The sequence below is a fragment of the Hypanus sabinus genome, chromosome 22 (assembly GCF_030144855.1).
Source record: "Hypanus sabinus isolate sHypSab1 chromosome 22, sHypSab1.hap1, whole genome shotgun sequence".
In the NCBI taxonomy this organism is placed as follows: Eukaryota; Metazoa; Chordata; class Chondrichthyes; order Myliobatiformes; family Dasyatidae; genus Hypanus; species Hypanus sabinus.
The window spans coordinates 56,274,055-56,289,560 of record NC_082727.1 but is presented as its reverse complement, the minus strand read 5'-3'; the positions used below and the strand labels follow the sequence as shown (position 1 = coordinate 56,289,560).

At 39.9% G+C, this 15,506-nt stretch overlaps 1 protein-coding gene across 4 annotated transcripts in view; it reads left to right on the top strand.

Moving 5' to 3' along the window:
* wdr11 (WD repeat domain 11) overlaps nucleotides 1-8,487 on the top strand; it is a 137,713-nt gene extending 129,226 nt beyond the window's left edge. For 2 of the 4 annotated variants that reach the window (XM_059947806.1, XM_059947805.1), the window contains exons 29-30: nucleotides 1,158-1,238; nucleotides 6,655-8,487. In XM_059947806.1, the coding sequence (XP_059803789.1) occupies nucleotides 1,158-1,238; nucleotides 6,655-6,811 (238 nt within the window). In that variant the 3' untranslated portion in view covers nucleotides 6,812-8,487. The remainder of the gene's footprint in view (nucleotides 1-1,157; nucleotides 1,239-6,654) is intronic. The other 2 variants (XM_059947808.1, XM_059947807.1) reach the window with 1 other exon arrangement.
* Nucleotides 8,488-15,506: the final 7,019 nt, after the last annotated feature.

The following is a 15,506-nucleotide window of genomic DNA, read 5'->3' as shown; positions in this document are numbered from 1 at the left end:
TGGGACAGTGTCTGACTCTCCTTACTTCCAACAATGGCCCCCCTGCTTGCCCCTTCTGCACTTTGAAACAAGCATCGGTGACCTGCGAAAAATGTCATTGCTGTGGCCTACTCCTGCTGCTGACCTAGCCGTCGTACACAACATATTCATATTTACACTTACCCATTACTAAAGAAATTGAGTATTCTGATTGTATGGCAGGAAAGGCAGGAGAAAACCAACCCAAGCATGGTAACTGGGTTTATGACCATTGTGAGAATATGCCGGGGAAGACATTGAAGGCAGCACAACAGCAGAGTGACAAGGCAATGTTTATGTGTGTGTGCATGAAAGCGTATGTGTAAGGAGTGTGTTTACCGAGCACTGTCTGTCACACACGCCCAGACCATAGCGTCCCCATACCTCTCTCATCCTTGTACGACCCAAGCTTCTCTTAAGTGTTGTAATTGAGCCCACATTCTGGTCTTCTGCAGGTAGCTCATTTCACACTCACACCATCCCCTCTGGTTCCCCTTAAATACCTCACCTTTCACTCTAAACTTATGACCTCTAGTTGTAGTTTCACCCCAACTTCGAGAAAAAGCTTGCATCTATCTATCCTCAATTTTATATACCTTTAAAAGATCTCACCTCATTTTCTTACACTCCAGAGAATGAAGTCCTAACCTATTCAGCTTTTCCCTATGACTTTTCCCTTTCAAAGGTAAGTCAAAGATGATGTGTGTTCAGTGACGATCAGTATTCTTTTGTAAGTAATCTTTGTGGAAGGTGCTCCTGAGGCAACAAGAATATCCCAGCTGTTCTTTCACTTGACTAGCAAAGATTGAGCATAAGATGGAAAGCAATGGCAGGAACGCTTATGGTGAAAATGTTAGAACCAGAATGATGTGTAAATGAGCAGATGTTATAAAAGCTAGAGCTGGGAACAGAAAACTTATGCATGAGGAAAGTAATTGGGAACAGATTGTCCACACGATTACAAAAATATCCTGAAGCTGTTGAAAGGGAAGGAGTTTTGCAGACTGAGATCCAACAGCTAGATGTTTGGAATTGCAGGCAAATTCTAATTTTCTAAGCTTCTCAAGAATTTGCACACTATTATGGCATTTATTTGTTATTTCTTATGGGCTAAAGTATATTTTCTTTTTAAATTTCAGCATGCGTTATTTTGACAGAGCTGCAATATTCTTGGAGGCTTGTCTCAAATATGAAGTTCTTGAAATGAATGAAAATACAGATATCCTTCTCATGAAAATGATAAAATTGTAAATATCTGAGGAACAGTTCCATGTTTTATCGCTGGAGTTTTCTCTCCAATTCTTTGTAGTTTACTGTAAAGTCAAAAGTTGAGGCAGACTGTTTTCCTTCAGAGAATGAGAGCCGAGAGAATGTAAGCCCTGTGAAGCACAGGTGTTCACCTGTTCCTTAAATTAGTCCAAGGATTTTGGCCCAGAACATGTTTCCATGTGTTCATTATTCTGTACAAACAAACTTCATGACATGAATTTATCATCAGTTTCCTTGCTTTTAAATTGAAAACAAAAGCCCAGACCTCCTGTTTAAGCATTGGCAGTTCCAGTCAGAATGGTCATTTATTACCTATGTAACTGACCAGTAAGTCAGACTCCAGAATTGAGGAGGAAGACCTGAGCATTTGCATTGTTAATCTTCTGCTTTGAACTCTTAGAATTTGGTGGGAGAACATAACTTTCCACCAATTTTCCAGCAACTACTGTTAGTGGACAGAGCCTCCAGTCTGTTCCAGGTGCTGGTTAGTGAATGTTAGGAAGGCCTATTGACCTTGTTTGGATGAAGTGGCTGAAGAAAGAAACACGTGTTAGTTTAATTGTGCTTTTAATTTAAATACTTATCTGTTTTTGTACATTTGCGAATGTCAAATCCATTCAAAGGCATTCAATTTGCCTAGCAACTGACAGCAATAAGCTTGGTGGAAGGGTTAAGGGGCCCACTTCAGGTAAGAGAGTAGCAACCAGTGAATATTTGTAAGAAGGATGTAGATAGGATTCTAGGTACAGAAGATATGAAGATTGGGGCACCATGGTAGTGTGGTGGTTAGCGCAATGCTATTACAGCTGAGGATGTTCCAGAGTTCAAGTTCAGTTCTGGCACCATCTGTAACATTCTCCTCATGTAACCAGTTACTTGAATTTCTTCCCACAGTCCAAAGATGTACCAGGTAATAGTTTAGTTGGTTGTTGTAAATTATCCTGTGATTAAACTAGGCTTAAATTGGGGGTTGCTGGCGGTGTGGCTCAAAGGGATGAAAAGGAAAATTCCATACTCTAAATAAAAAAAACAAGACAGGAGACTCCTCACCCCTCACCCCTCTAATTTTACAATGGACCAGTAATACGACAGCAAACCAGTATTTCTTACTCTGTAATGAAAGGCCTGTTTGAACTTGAGAGATGATAATAAGCTTATTGCAGCAGCTAATACTGGGATTCCCTTTCTAAATATTTACCCCTTCTAGCTATGAGGTAACTCCTGTGTTGTAGTTGTGACTTTTCAAGTTGTGAGTTCGCCAATGATCTTATGAGAAATTATGTTCCATAACTGACCAGTTTACTCCCTGGCTGAGTTATTGACTTGTTGACTTCCCTTGGGGAGGGATAAATCCACTTGGCCTGACTGCAGTGTTTTTGGGAGAGAACAGTCCTGCACTGAATGCAGACAGAAGTGTCTTACCTTCAAACCCTGTCTGTCCTGACTGTTGGAGCGTTAGCTTAGTTATCCCACTTTCAAGGTAAAATCCCACTGTGCAGCCAACGGAAACTGCAGTTTCCTTTGAACCCTGCTGCCAAACAACACATCAGTTCTCTTCCCCTTTCCTGTCTGATAACTGTGTCAGCTGACTGAGGCAATGTTAATAAATATTGATCACTTGAAATGAGGAAATTGAAGCTTTCAAGCTTTCCAGCACCTGCCATCTCCTTTGAACCAAGCCAAGCCCATACCATATGTAGTAGACAACTTATGATGTCAACAAATCATTCAAAACCTCTGTTTTACCACATTATAGTAAAAGTTGGCTCTTTGAATATTCATGCACCCTAGTGGCCAGATTTAATAACACTGTTGTTTCATAGCTGCTTCTCACAGCTTGCATTTGAGACTTTCTAAAGTTTGTTCCCACACACCCCACCCCAATCACCCCAAACATCACAGAAACAGTACCAGATTTTGAGCTAATTCCTGGACTATGTCACGACTTCACTGTCTTCCAGCCCCATTAATTTGGATTCAGTCAGCAGCTCTTTCCATAAGGTGAATGTGGAGTGAGCAGGAATGTAGTATAGAGATAGAAAATCAGCCATGATTGTATCAAATGGTGGAGCAGTCCCAAAAGGCGAATGGCTTCCTGCTCCTATTTTTCCATAGTCTGTACATATTTATTCATGAAAAGATTGATATGCTTATATTCAGTACATAGATGAGTTAGAAACATAGAGCATATTCTTAGTAGACATGTAGATGTGAAGTAAGTGTAAATTCTGAGCTTACAAAATGCTTGATTTATTTCTACTAGTACACCCAAAGATTTTGCCAGTTGATTTGTCTTTATGTGCTAACTAAACTTTAACAGCCAAGCTGTCTCCCGCATATTTAGGTTTTAACACATTTTTTTAGTTTATATTAAAATTGAATTTGAGTTGGTGTAATTTTGTTTGAACCCTCTTGTCAAAGTTAAATCTCAGTTAGTGCCAAGTGTAACATAAAGACATAAAGCTCACATTTTAATTGAGTTTGTGCTGATAAAAATTCCCTTTTTATGTTATCAAACTGGCAATTACCGAACCAGTCACTCTGACCAGTCTGGAGGTACCATTGTTGAAGTCCTCTACAAATATCAGGATGAAGATCCAGGAGCCTCAGGACTCACAGCACCAACTTCAACAACAGTTATTACCCCTCAACCATCAGACTCCTGAACCAGTGGGGGTAGTTTCACTCAACTTCACTTGCCTCATCATTGAAATGTTCCCACAACCTATGGAGTCATTTTCAAGGACTCATCTCATGTACTTGGTATTTAAAGCTTATTTATTTTTTATTATTATTATTTCTTTTTGTATTTGCACAGTTGGTTTTTGCAGGCTGTCTGAAAGCCCAAATTGGTGCCATCTATCATTGATTCTATTATGGTTATTATTCTATTATGGATTTTTTCAGTTTGCCCACAAAAATACATCTCAGGGTTGCATATGAAGACATATATGTAGCCTGTTTCTGTCCCGGTTGAGGGCGAAAACCAAGGTTCGTGAAGTATTCATCGGACATGTGTTGTTTGCAGACGACATGGCACTGGCAACACACTCTGAAGAGCAACTGCAACGCCTCATGGACAGCTTCTCAAGAGCATGCCAGGACTTCAGCTTGACCATCAGTCTGAAGACCAACATGTTGGGCCAAGTTGTTGAGCACCTCCCTGCCATTACCATCAACCATTACAAGCTGGAGGTAGTTCACGAGTTTACATACCTTGGCTCCACCGTCACAGACAATCTCTCCCTAGACCCCGAGATCAACAGACGCATCAGACGAGCAGCCTCAACATTCACCAGACTGACAAAGAGAGTCTGGGAGAACAGAAAGCTGACAACGCACACCAAGACTGCAGTCTACAGGGCCTGCATCCTCAGCACAGTGCTTTACGGCAGCGAGACCTGGAGCCTCTACTCCAGACAAGAGCAGCATCTCAATGCCTTCTACCTTCACATCCTGGACGTCAATTGGACTGACCGAGTCACCAGCAATGAGATCCTGGCCCGCGCGCAGATAGCCAGCCTCTGCTAGCTGGGCCACATACACCACATGTCAGACCGGAGGATCCCAAAAGACCTGCTGTACAGGGAACTGGCCTCAGCAAGAAAGCACAAGGGCGGCCCAATCTTCATTTCAAAGATGTCTGCAACAGAGACATGAAGTCACTGAACATGAACATCGAGAGGTGGGGGGACATTGCAAGTGATTGCTCTCGCTTGTGGCTGGAACTGCGCAGAGGTCTAAAAAGAGAAGAGAAGCTGAGGCTTGCTGCTGAAGAAAAATGAGGAAAAATGCACTTGCTGAAAAACAGCACCAAGACAACACCGGAGGACAGCACCTTCAAGTGCAGTTGCTGAAGCCGAGACTGTCACTCCCCTGTGGGCCTGTACAGCCACACTGCTCTACCAACACAGACTGAAGCAAGACTCTCCAGGTGCAGATCCATGGTCTCGCGAGACTAACAGATGCCTCAATAAAATTACTTGAACTTTGAAATATAATGGGCTCACAGCCACAGAAAGTAGATAATCATTTATCTGGATGAAAGTTACTTTAAAATTATGTCTTCTATCTGAACTAATTCACACTCAAGTTTCAAGCTGATTTAAGCTTCTCACAGTATCCCTTAGTTTATATTCTGACAAGAGAATTTACAAAAAGCAATGATTCCAAGCATTTTTATATATAGTATAAGACATAGAAGTACATTTATTAAAATATCTTTCCAAAAGGAATGGCTATGCAGAAGATGACAAGTTTTGGCCTGATGTAATTTGTGTTCCTGCCTGGGGGCATTCTTGCTGTTCAACCATTTTCTCACGGCTGCTGGGCTAGTAGAATCTGTGAAGCACTGCTGAGCCTTGGGTTTACAGTTTTCCTTGACACCAGAGCATATGTTATAAATCTGCAGATATTTGTTTGTGCGGTGTTGAGGAAGTTGAATATTTTTTCATTAATATTAGTTGGGTATTATGTTGAGGGGGTGTGATAGCAGCATTTTATGTTTTTATTATCAAAGTTTACAAGGATTGATTGATGAGGCCCATGGCTGCGAACTAATTTTGGGGTACATTGAGGTTCATGTTGCATGTAGTTCTGGATTCTGGTTACTTTTTTTCTGTTTTTGTGTGGTTTCATCGGAACGATCAAAGACTGGCTGTGCGGCTTGCAGTTGGCTAGGGGTGTGGTGCTGAGCTGAACTAAACTGAATACTCCTGGACTCCTAGTTTGATGTTTGCTATTCTATGTGTTGTTCACTTGCTACTTGTCATTTGCGCAATTTGTTCTTTTTCTTGTGCGTTGGGTGTTAGATGTCCTCTTTGAACTGGTTGCATGGTGTTTCTTTGTTTTGTGGCTGCCCATGGGAGGGCGAATCTCAGAGTTGTATGCTGCACACATATACTTTTATTATAAATATACTTTGAATCTTTGAACTGTAATTTTGCTCAATGTCATTGCTCATCTGGAGTAATACACATGTAGAGTATTCCTTTGCTTTAAATCTGGAAACCCAGTCATTTCAAAAATTACATTGTTGGGTAAGTGAATTTTGATCTGTGTAGAGTTTTCTTGTGGAAGTGTTTCACAAGAAATACTTGTGTTTTGTGTTTTACTTGTGCTTTCGTGTTTCTTCTGACAAAAGAGTTGTTATACCAAAGAATCATATTCCAAATAGTAAATAATTGTATTATTAATAGCTGTCTTTAAAGTAAACTGATTTAAGAACCGTATCAATTAAGAAATATATTCAAGCAATAATAACATTTTGAGTGCCTATCTAATTACCCACAATAAATCTTTTAGAATGTCTTCATAATAGCAATATATAGCTATGCTTTGAAGCATTTTCCTTAATAAAGGTTTACAGAAATTTTGCAATGCAGTTTATGCAGATTATGCAAGGTATTTAAAGATGCTGAATCTGAAGCAAGGTGCGATTCTCTTTGCCACAAAAGCAGGGGATGCAGGAGCTGAACTACTTAAGGAGCTGCACCAGAGCAAAGAGGATAAAACTGTTTCATGACTTGAAGATGCTAACCTTTGAAAATACACTGGCCCTCTTCAGCTTCAAAGGTTACCTTGCCTGGTCCATGATGAGAATATAGTGTTTTGAATGTTAAGTTCCAGTTCTGACCTAAATAAATTACATTCCAATTGTTGCGGTGAAAATCAACCAAATGCATATAGGAGGTTCTTCATGCAGTGTTCTCTGGCGTATCTAGATTTTTGATATGGTGACAATTTTGTTTATGCCTAACTTCTTTCTCTATAATATTCTTAGCTATAATATTTTTATAAGTTCCCATAGAGGATCTCACAGTCAGCATTCCCTGTGCAGTTATCGCTTTGACAAACGTAGGCAAGGATTGCGGACCTACAACATAATCAGAAAATGTTTTACAGTATCAGTCATCGCATTTCGAGCTTCCTTTCTGTTTAACTATACACAAGTAACTGTATTGTTGCTTGAAAAATTAGATGTATTGAAATGTGAAATATGGATGAATGATTTGTAAAATGAAATATCTGATACTGTAACTGGACCTTGTTCTTAATTCAGTGTTTAATCTGCTACAAATTAGTAATATCAAGGGAGGTAAAACAACTTTGTGGTGTGGTCCAGATGGGTGCATAACCAGGAACTAGTAGTACCATTAAAAAGGTCAGAGCAGATATGGTGTCAGAAAAGACCAAAGTCATACACAGTAAAATAGATGATTTGACTTCCTCTCAAGCCAAGAGTTTCAGACGTCTGAAGAGAAGCTAGAGAAAGGAGAATGAAGAAAAAGGTGTAAAATACAAAGAACTTAAAAAATATTGGAACCAGGCATTACAGTCATTATGTAACATTACATATTATGCTTGCAATCTTCTGAGCAAAAGTGCTGGTATGTTTTTTCTGTGAGTTTGATTCCAATGTTGACCAAATTCTACTAGTACACAATCATTATTATAACAAACATTTGTGATCCATTTGTTAAATTATATTTGCAACATTCCATAGTGAGACATTCTGGGAGGGTTGTAACCCGACACGTGATCCTCCTTTCATGAATATTAAATGGATTTAATGTTCTTTCCACACTGGTTTATTTCTAGAAATTGGGGATAAACATGAACAAAGTAGATGATTCATTTATATGGAACTATGTTTTCTTTTCCTGGCGTAAAAGGTACATTCTCACTACTGATCGATCCAAAAAAAACCAATGAACTTTTCTAACAAAATACAGCTTTTCACATCATTGTAGATGTTCTACTTATTTTGTAATTGGAGAAGTAAGTCTTCCCTACAGAAAGCCCTCTCAGTGGCCACGTGCAGTACCTTAGATGATTCTGATATCATTCATGGCCTTGATTTGGCTACGATGAAATGTTGTCTTTTGGCAGGGATAATTTGATAAAGTTGCATTAATAAGTCCAATAGATACAGGTAGTTCATTGTAGCTAAATCTCATGTACTGTACATCCGAAGTTATAAACTGGTTGGCGTGCAATTTTTAGATGCTGTGCACCACTAAAGAATTTGTATTTCTGTATCTGCTTATCTCTCTGGCAAATTCCAGCACACTTTGTTGTATTGTGTCTATAAAGTATTGATATAAAACACCAGTGTCTTCACAGAGCAATTAGAAATATGTCCTGATTATAATGATAATTTATAAAATCTCTTAAAAATTTCCCTTTTGCTTCCTCGGAGTTTTCTTGTTCTTGTCTGAGTGTGGCTTGACCCATGCTTCTGAGATGAAGGTTGTGAAGCTGCTTCACATTGTTTGAAAAGTATGAGTTTCTTCATGTTGCACATCATTGTTAGCATATTTGTAGAGTATAGATCTGTAAACCTCTACGTCTGACCCTCTACCACCAACAGTCACTTAACTAAATGAGCTTGCTACCTTTAACCATTTCAAAAAGCATGATTTATTTGTATGGCAGTCAATCCATCTCAAAATCTTGATTTAACACTATTTTTCTACCTGTTACCCCATTTCTGAAATAGTATCTGCAACATTTCCCTTGATGAGACATTCTGGGAGGGTTGGTAACCCAGCATGTGGTCCTGCTTTCAATAAATTTACAGAAGACCAAGAATGTGGCCAAGTGTATATATAGTATAGAGCACTAAAAGTAAACATCTCCAGCAAAATAGGTGCAGGATACAGTTTTTCTTTGTAATAACCTCAGAGAAAGGGTCAGGTGTAACCATGGGTAAGATGCCCAATTGTTGGCAAGTCGGGTAATCGATGTCAAAGGAACATTCATCATCATCATTATGTGATGCGTCATATGATGGATCACAGTCTTTATAGAACATAGAAATCTACAGCACATTACAGGCCCTTTGGCCCACAATGCTATGCTGACCATGTAACCTCCTCTAGAAACTGCCTAGAATTTCCCTACCACATAGCCCTCTACTTTTTTAAGCTCCATGTACCCATCTAGGAGTCTCTTAAAAGACCCTGTTGTATTAACCATGATTGTTCTTGGCAAATTTTTCTACAGAAGAACAAATTGCTTCCTTCAGGACAGTCTTTACAAGACAGGTATCCCCAACCATTTTCATTACTCTTTCAGAGATTGCCTGGCGTCAGTGGTCGCGTAACCAGGACTTGCGATGTGCACCAGCTGGTCATACGACCATCCACCACCTGCTGTTACATCTTCTCGCGACCAAAGGTGACCTGCAGGCTAGCAGAGGGAAGGAGTGCCTTACACCTCCTTTGGTGAAGACGCATCTCTACCCCACTACCAACAAAGGATCAATGTTATTGGCCAGTGGGGAGGTATGCCTTTCCATGATGTAGAATGAGAAAAATATTCATGTCTCCACCAAAGCCTGTGCCACTCCGCTCAGTTATAGGCAGGGCCACCTCACCAAGAATATCAATCCTGACAGGTTGAATTCTGTCCACAAAGTCTTTAACATACAAGAGCTTCATTGTCTGTCAGCTCCAAATGAACTGCGGGCATCAAACGCCGTGGGGGGGGGGGGGGGGGGGGTCGGGAATTGGCTGGGGTGCTAGAACATACTTCTCAAGTGTAACACCCTTAAAATGTCTCCATCTTGCGTCTGCTTCATGATGAGTGTTTATTTTGTGTTTCTTTTTATTCATTCAAGGGATGTGGACTGAGCCAGTACCTAGAGGCTCTTCCAAAATGATGGTGAGCAGCTGCCAGGAGGTGTGAGTTTCCCCACAGTGCCATGTTTCATGTATAAATCTTAACCGACCCTCTCGGTGTCAGCCCAATACTTCCCTCGATTCCATTCAGTGCTGCATTTCTCCTCCAGTAAATGTCCCACTGGTCTGGAGCTAGTCAATGAAACAAACCAGAAACTCTATCCCTTTGCTCCACTCCAGAGCCAATTATCACTTCAACCTGAGATGTTGACCTGCAGTATTTATTCACTGAAGCATGTAGGAGAAGGTGCCTTCCACTCAGCACCTGCAAAGCAATCACAATCAGGTTTATTAGGACTGACATACAGTACAGTGCAAAAGTCTTAGGCACATATAGTATATATAGATAGGGTGTCTAAGACTTTTGAACAGTACTGTAGTAACTTTATGTATTGCACTACTGCTGCAAAAAAAAACAAATTTCATGATATATATGAGTGATGATAAACCTGATCTGAAATGAGTCTTTATTGTGGACTGAGAGTGGGAAGGGGCGGGGGGAGGGGAATCATGGTTGGGAAAAGGGGAAGGGAGAGGGGAGGAAATGGGAAGCACCAGAGAGACATTCTGTAATGATCAATAAATCAATTGAGTTGAATCAAATTACCTTGCCTGGTGCCTCAGGGCTGGGTGTGTCTGCACCCATGACACCCCGTCCCTAACCCCCGGCACTCCTTCTCTGCCACTTGTCTTACACCCCTCCCGCAGCACTCCACTCTCACCATTCCCAACATCCTTTGCTCCTGCCAGATTTACAAACTCACTCTCTGCTCCACCTTGACAGATACAGTACTGTGCAAAAGTCTTCAGCACCCTAGCTATATATATGTGCCTAAGATTTCTGCACAGTTCTGTCATGAAATTTGTTGTTTTATAACAGCAGTACAGTGCAACAGACAAAATATCAAATACTAAATACATAAATATGTAAATAGTGTAAAAAGAGCAAAATAGTGAGGTAATATTCATAGACCATTTTAAAAATCTGATGGCAGAGGGAAAGAAGCTATTCCTAAAATGGACGGCATTGTAGCATTACAGTTAGTGTGATGTTATTACAGCTTGGAGTGTTCTGGATTTTGGAGTTCAATTCCAGTGCCGTTCTGTAAGGAGTTGCTGTACGTCCTCCCCGTGGAATGCATGGATTTTCCCAGGTTGCTGTGGTTTCTTCCCACGGTCCAAAGACATACTGGGTAGGTTAACTGGTCATTTTAAGTTTTCCTGTGACACTAAATAAAATTATATTAAATAAATAAAATGTTGAATGTGTCTTCAGGTTCTTCTGCCTCTTTCCTGTTGGTAGTAAAGAGAAGAGGGCATGACCACAGTGATGAGGGTCTTTTACAATGGCATCCTAGATGGGTGGGACACTGGTGCCCATGATGGAGTTGGCTGAATTTACAACCCTCTGTGGCTTTTTCCAATCCGGTACATTGGTGTCTCGGTACCAGACAGTGATGCAACCAGTCAGAATGCTCTCGATGGTACATCTGGAGAAATTTGCAAGCCTTTTGTGACATATCAAATCTCTTCAGACTTATAATGCAATATAGGCACTGGCTTGCCCTCTTCATAATAATATTGGACCCAGAATAAATCTTCAGAGATACTGACACCCAGAAATATGTTCATACTGTCTGCAGTGGAAACTGCTCCTCAGGCCTGGTATGCCATTTAATATCATGGCTGATCTTCCACTCCACATTCTTACCTTCTTTCCATAGCCTTTAACCCCCATGTGTATCTACCATCTATTTACTCAGCCATAAAAATATTAAAAGAGGACCACGTCTTACATCTGGGAAAAAATTGATAATGAAATATGTAATCCTGAGAGTAAACATGGAATGGATGTTTCCTCAGGAGAATCTAAAACTAGCAAGGGCAGTTTAAAAATAAAGGGTCACCTTTTTAGGACAGATAAGAGGATATTTTTTTCTCTCTCTCAGGGCTGTGAGTCTTTGCAGCTCTGAATAATAGCTAAGTGATAGATACACAAGGGGGTTAAAGATTATTGCAAGACATTAAGATTGCAGTAGGATGACAGACTTTTGGGATGCACAGTGGTCTGGATCATGGCCTCTGGGGGCTTTGCTATTGTTTGCATGGTGGTTGTGGGAGGGAGTGGTGATGCTTTCTGCTGGAACAAATGGGGGGAGGGTTGATGCTTTGCTGCTGTTTGTGAATAGGAGGGGAGGGGTTTTTGGGGTTCTGTCATTCATTTGGGGTTTTGGTTTCGTAGATGTCTGCCAAGAGTAAGAATTTCAGGTTGTATATGCTTATTGATTCTCTGATATTAAATGGAACCATTGAAATGGCACATCAGGCTTGAAGAAATACTGCCCTATTCCTTTTGTAATTCATGCTCATATGAAATTTGCCACAACCTTCCATGTGCCAGCATATCCTTGAGTATAAGAAAACATCTTGATCCTCAAGCAAATCTGACGTAGAGCTCATGGTCTTACCTGGTAGCAGTGATCACTGCTCACCTTACATTTCTCAAGACCTCAAACTATCAGAGCAGAACCACCATTGTTGATGGCACATAACAAGTCCACCAGCAGAGTAAGATAACTGATGTAATCACCTGCATTGAAAATGTAACTTACCTGCAGCTTGCCTGTTTAATGTGGTTGAGTTGTTCACTTGCCCAGCATCAGATTCCCAAAGCAAACACCCTATTCAGAGCTCCATTGTGAAAGGTATTACTCCGAGGATAAAGGAAAAACTAAAGGAATGTTTTGCAGCCCCATTGATTTTGGGGAAAACTTTGATTATTCAGGATGGCATTGAAAACCCCAAGTTAATTTGTCAGGAGCACACCATAGTCTAGGATAGGTCATGAAAAGAGTTCCATATTAGCTTACCAACCAACCAAACCCAACACCACTTCATTCTCCATATGTGGCAGAGTTAGCAGGTCCCATATTGTTCTCCAGAGCCACCTCAGACTTATAGAGTTGGAGTTAAAGCAAGTCATCCTCAGACCTGAGGAGCTGCCAAAAGTTCTGGCATGTGCCAGGCTCTAATTTCAGACACAAATGTAAAGATAAACAGTAACCCCCATGTTATCGGGTTTGGTCTATGATTTAGTGATTCTTTAATGCCTATAAAATTTTTACTGTTTGTTTTTTTCCCCCCATTAGGCTCTTTGATTTAATAAAAAGCCAAGTGGTGCATTTGAGACCTCGGTTGAAAGTAACCATCTGTACTTTCATATAGAAAGATAAATTAATCAGGGGCAGTCAACCTGGCTTTGTTAAGAGAAAGTTGCAACTGACTAACTTAATTAGAATTGTAGCAGTTGGGGAAGATTAGATGTGCTATAGAGTTGTTTTCTTGGGAACAGAGGTGGCAAAGGGCAAACTTAATTAAAATATATAACACTGGGAAGAGCCTAGGTAGAGTGAATAGTAAATGCCTATTTCCCTTCGTAAAAGGGTCAAAATCCAAGGGGCAAGGACTCAAAATTACTTGCAGAAGGAAAAGAGTGGAGTTGAAAGATTTATTGTACCAGGAGATGGTAGGAATTCAGCATCACTCAATGGAGGGTGTTGGAGGCACAACTCTTCCTCATGTTTAACTAATACTTGGGATTATGTATTTGAAGGGCTGTGGACCTGTGGATCAAGTCAAAAATGATGACCTGAATGCCCTCCTGTGTCATACAATTTCTATGATTTAGTGATTCTATAATTCTGAGCATGTTAAATTCTCACTGGACTGCTTTTGAATGATCGTGTATTAACAAATTCTTCTTGAAATTATTAGTTTCTTCAAAAATGTGCCTGTAAGCCAGTAGTAATATGTCTATGATCAAAATTTTCTGATCTCCATGGTAACAACTTTCCAGTGTAGCCTCGACATTTTGTCAAAATGTCCTCAAGTGAATCTTGCTTTTCAACACAAATTGCTATTAATCTGTTTCAGGTTCATCTGGAAATCACAATGCAACTCATGAACTACTATCTTCTTCACCTGTCTCATCACAGTGTCACCAAGACGCCAATGAACACAATGTGCCTGAACAAAAAGTATTGAGCAATCACCACAAAGTCTTTTTTTACAATTGACAGCAGCACTGGTATGTTCTGAATAAGAAATAAAAAGCAGGAATCGACAATCTGGCCTGTCAACCCTGCTCTGGTATTCAGTCTGAATGTGGCTGATCTGGCCATGAACTCAGCTCCACTTGCCTACCTTTTCCCAAAAACCCTTAATTCTCCTGCTTTGCAAAATAAAAACATTATCTATCCTAAATAAAGTCCCCAGAATCAAGAGGCAATTTCCCCTAGTTTTAGTCTCACCTATTAGTAGAAATAACTTTTCTGCCTCTATCATATCTATCCCTTTCATAATTTTCCAGTCCTGAAGAATGTTCTCAGCCCAAAATGTCAAAGATTTATTCACTTTCATAGATGCTGCTGGCCTGCTGCGTTCCTGCAGTATGTTGTGTGCTTTTCATAATTTTATATGTTTCTATTATACCCCCTCTCATTCTTCCAGATTTAATGAATATAGTCCCAGGCAATTCAATCTTTCCTCATAGGCTAATAGTCTCACCTCCAGAATCAACCTGGTGGACCTGTTCTGCACTGCCTCCAAAGCTAGTATCGCTATCCTCAAGTGAGGAGACTAGAACTGCACATAGTACTCCAGATATGGCCTCACCAGTACTCTGTGCATTTGCAACATAATCCCACTGCTCTTAAATTCAATCCTTCTTGCAATGAAAGCCAGCATTTTATTTGCCTTATTGATAACTTGTTGCATCTGCAAACCAACCTTTTGTGATTTTAAGTAAATTTTAAAATCTACTTGGCCGGTCCAAAATTCAGCTATGACTATTTAACAGTTCAGTTTGTTACTTAAGTCAAAAGTTACCATCATGTCACATTATGGCCTAACTCTGTCTTCATGGTCATCCCTTTATTACAGAGGTTCCTAGTCTGGGGTCCACGGACCCATTGATTAATGGCAGAGGTCCATGGCATAAAAAAGGTTGGGAACCCAGCACTTACTTGAATTGATTTTCTATCATTACTAACCTCAATGAGCTCTGTACATTAATGATATGCTGTTATGACTCATCTTTGTAAATTACAGAAAATTATTCATTATTTGCAACAGGTTCAATATAAAAATTAGAAAAGTAAGATTTTTAAAATTTAGGATTGTAGCATTTTGCAAGGTATTATCATCACCGATAATAAATTAGATTAAGTAACTAAATAACTGGACCCAGAACACACACATTCTTAGGACTCAAGCATTCTTTTTTGTTTTACTTGTGCACAAGAACAGCATGGGCCCCAGTCACCCATGTTGTTCTGAAGTCTGAACAGAAAACTGCTATTTTTATACAGAATTGGCTTATTAGTTACGGATATTGATTATTGTACATTGTATCTATTTGAATTCCTTACTTACAAGCTCAAATGTTATTCATAATAGAGGTGTTAAAGATCATTGAAACCGGAGCAGATAGCCGATGATACTTTGAAGTTATTAAGGACAGTAGAGGTATTAAAA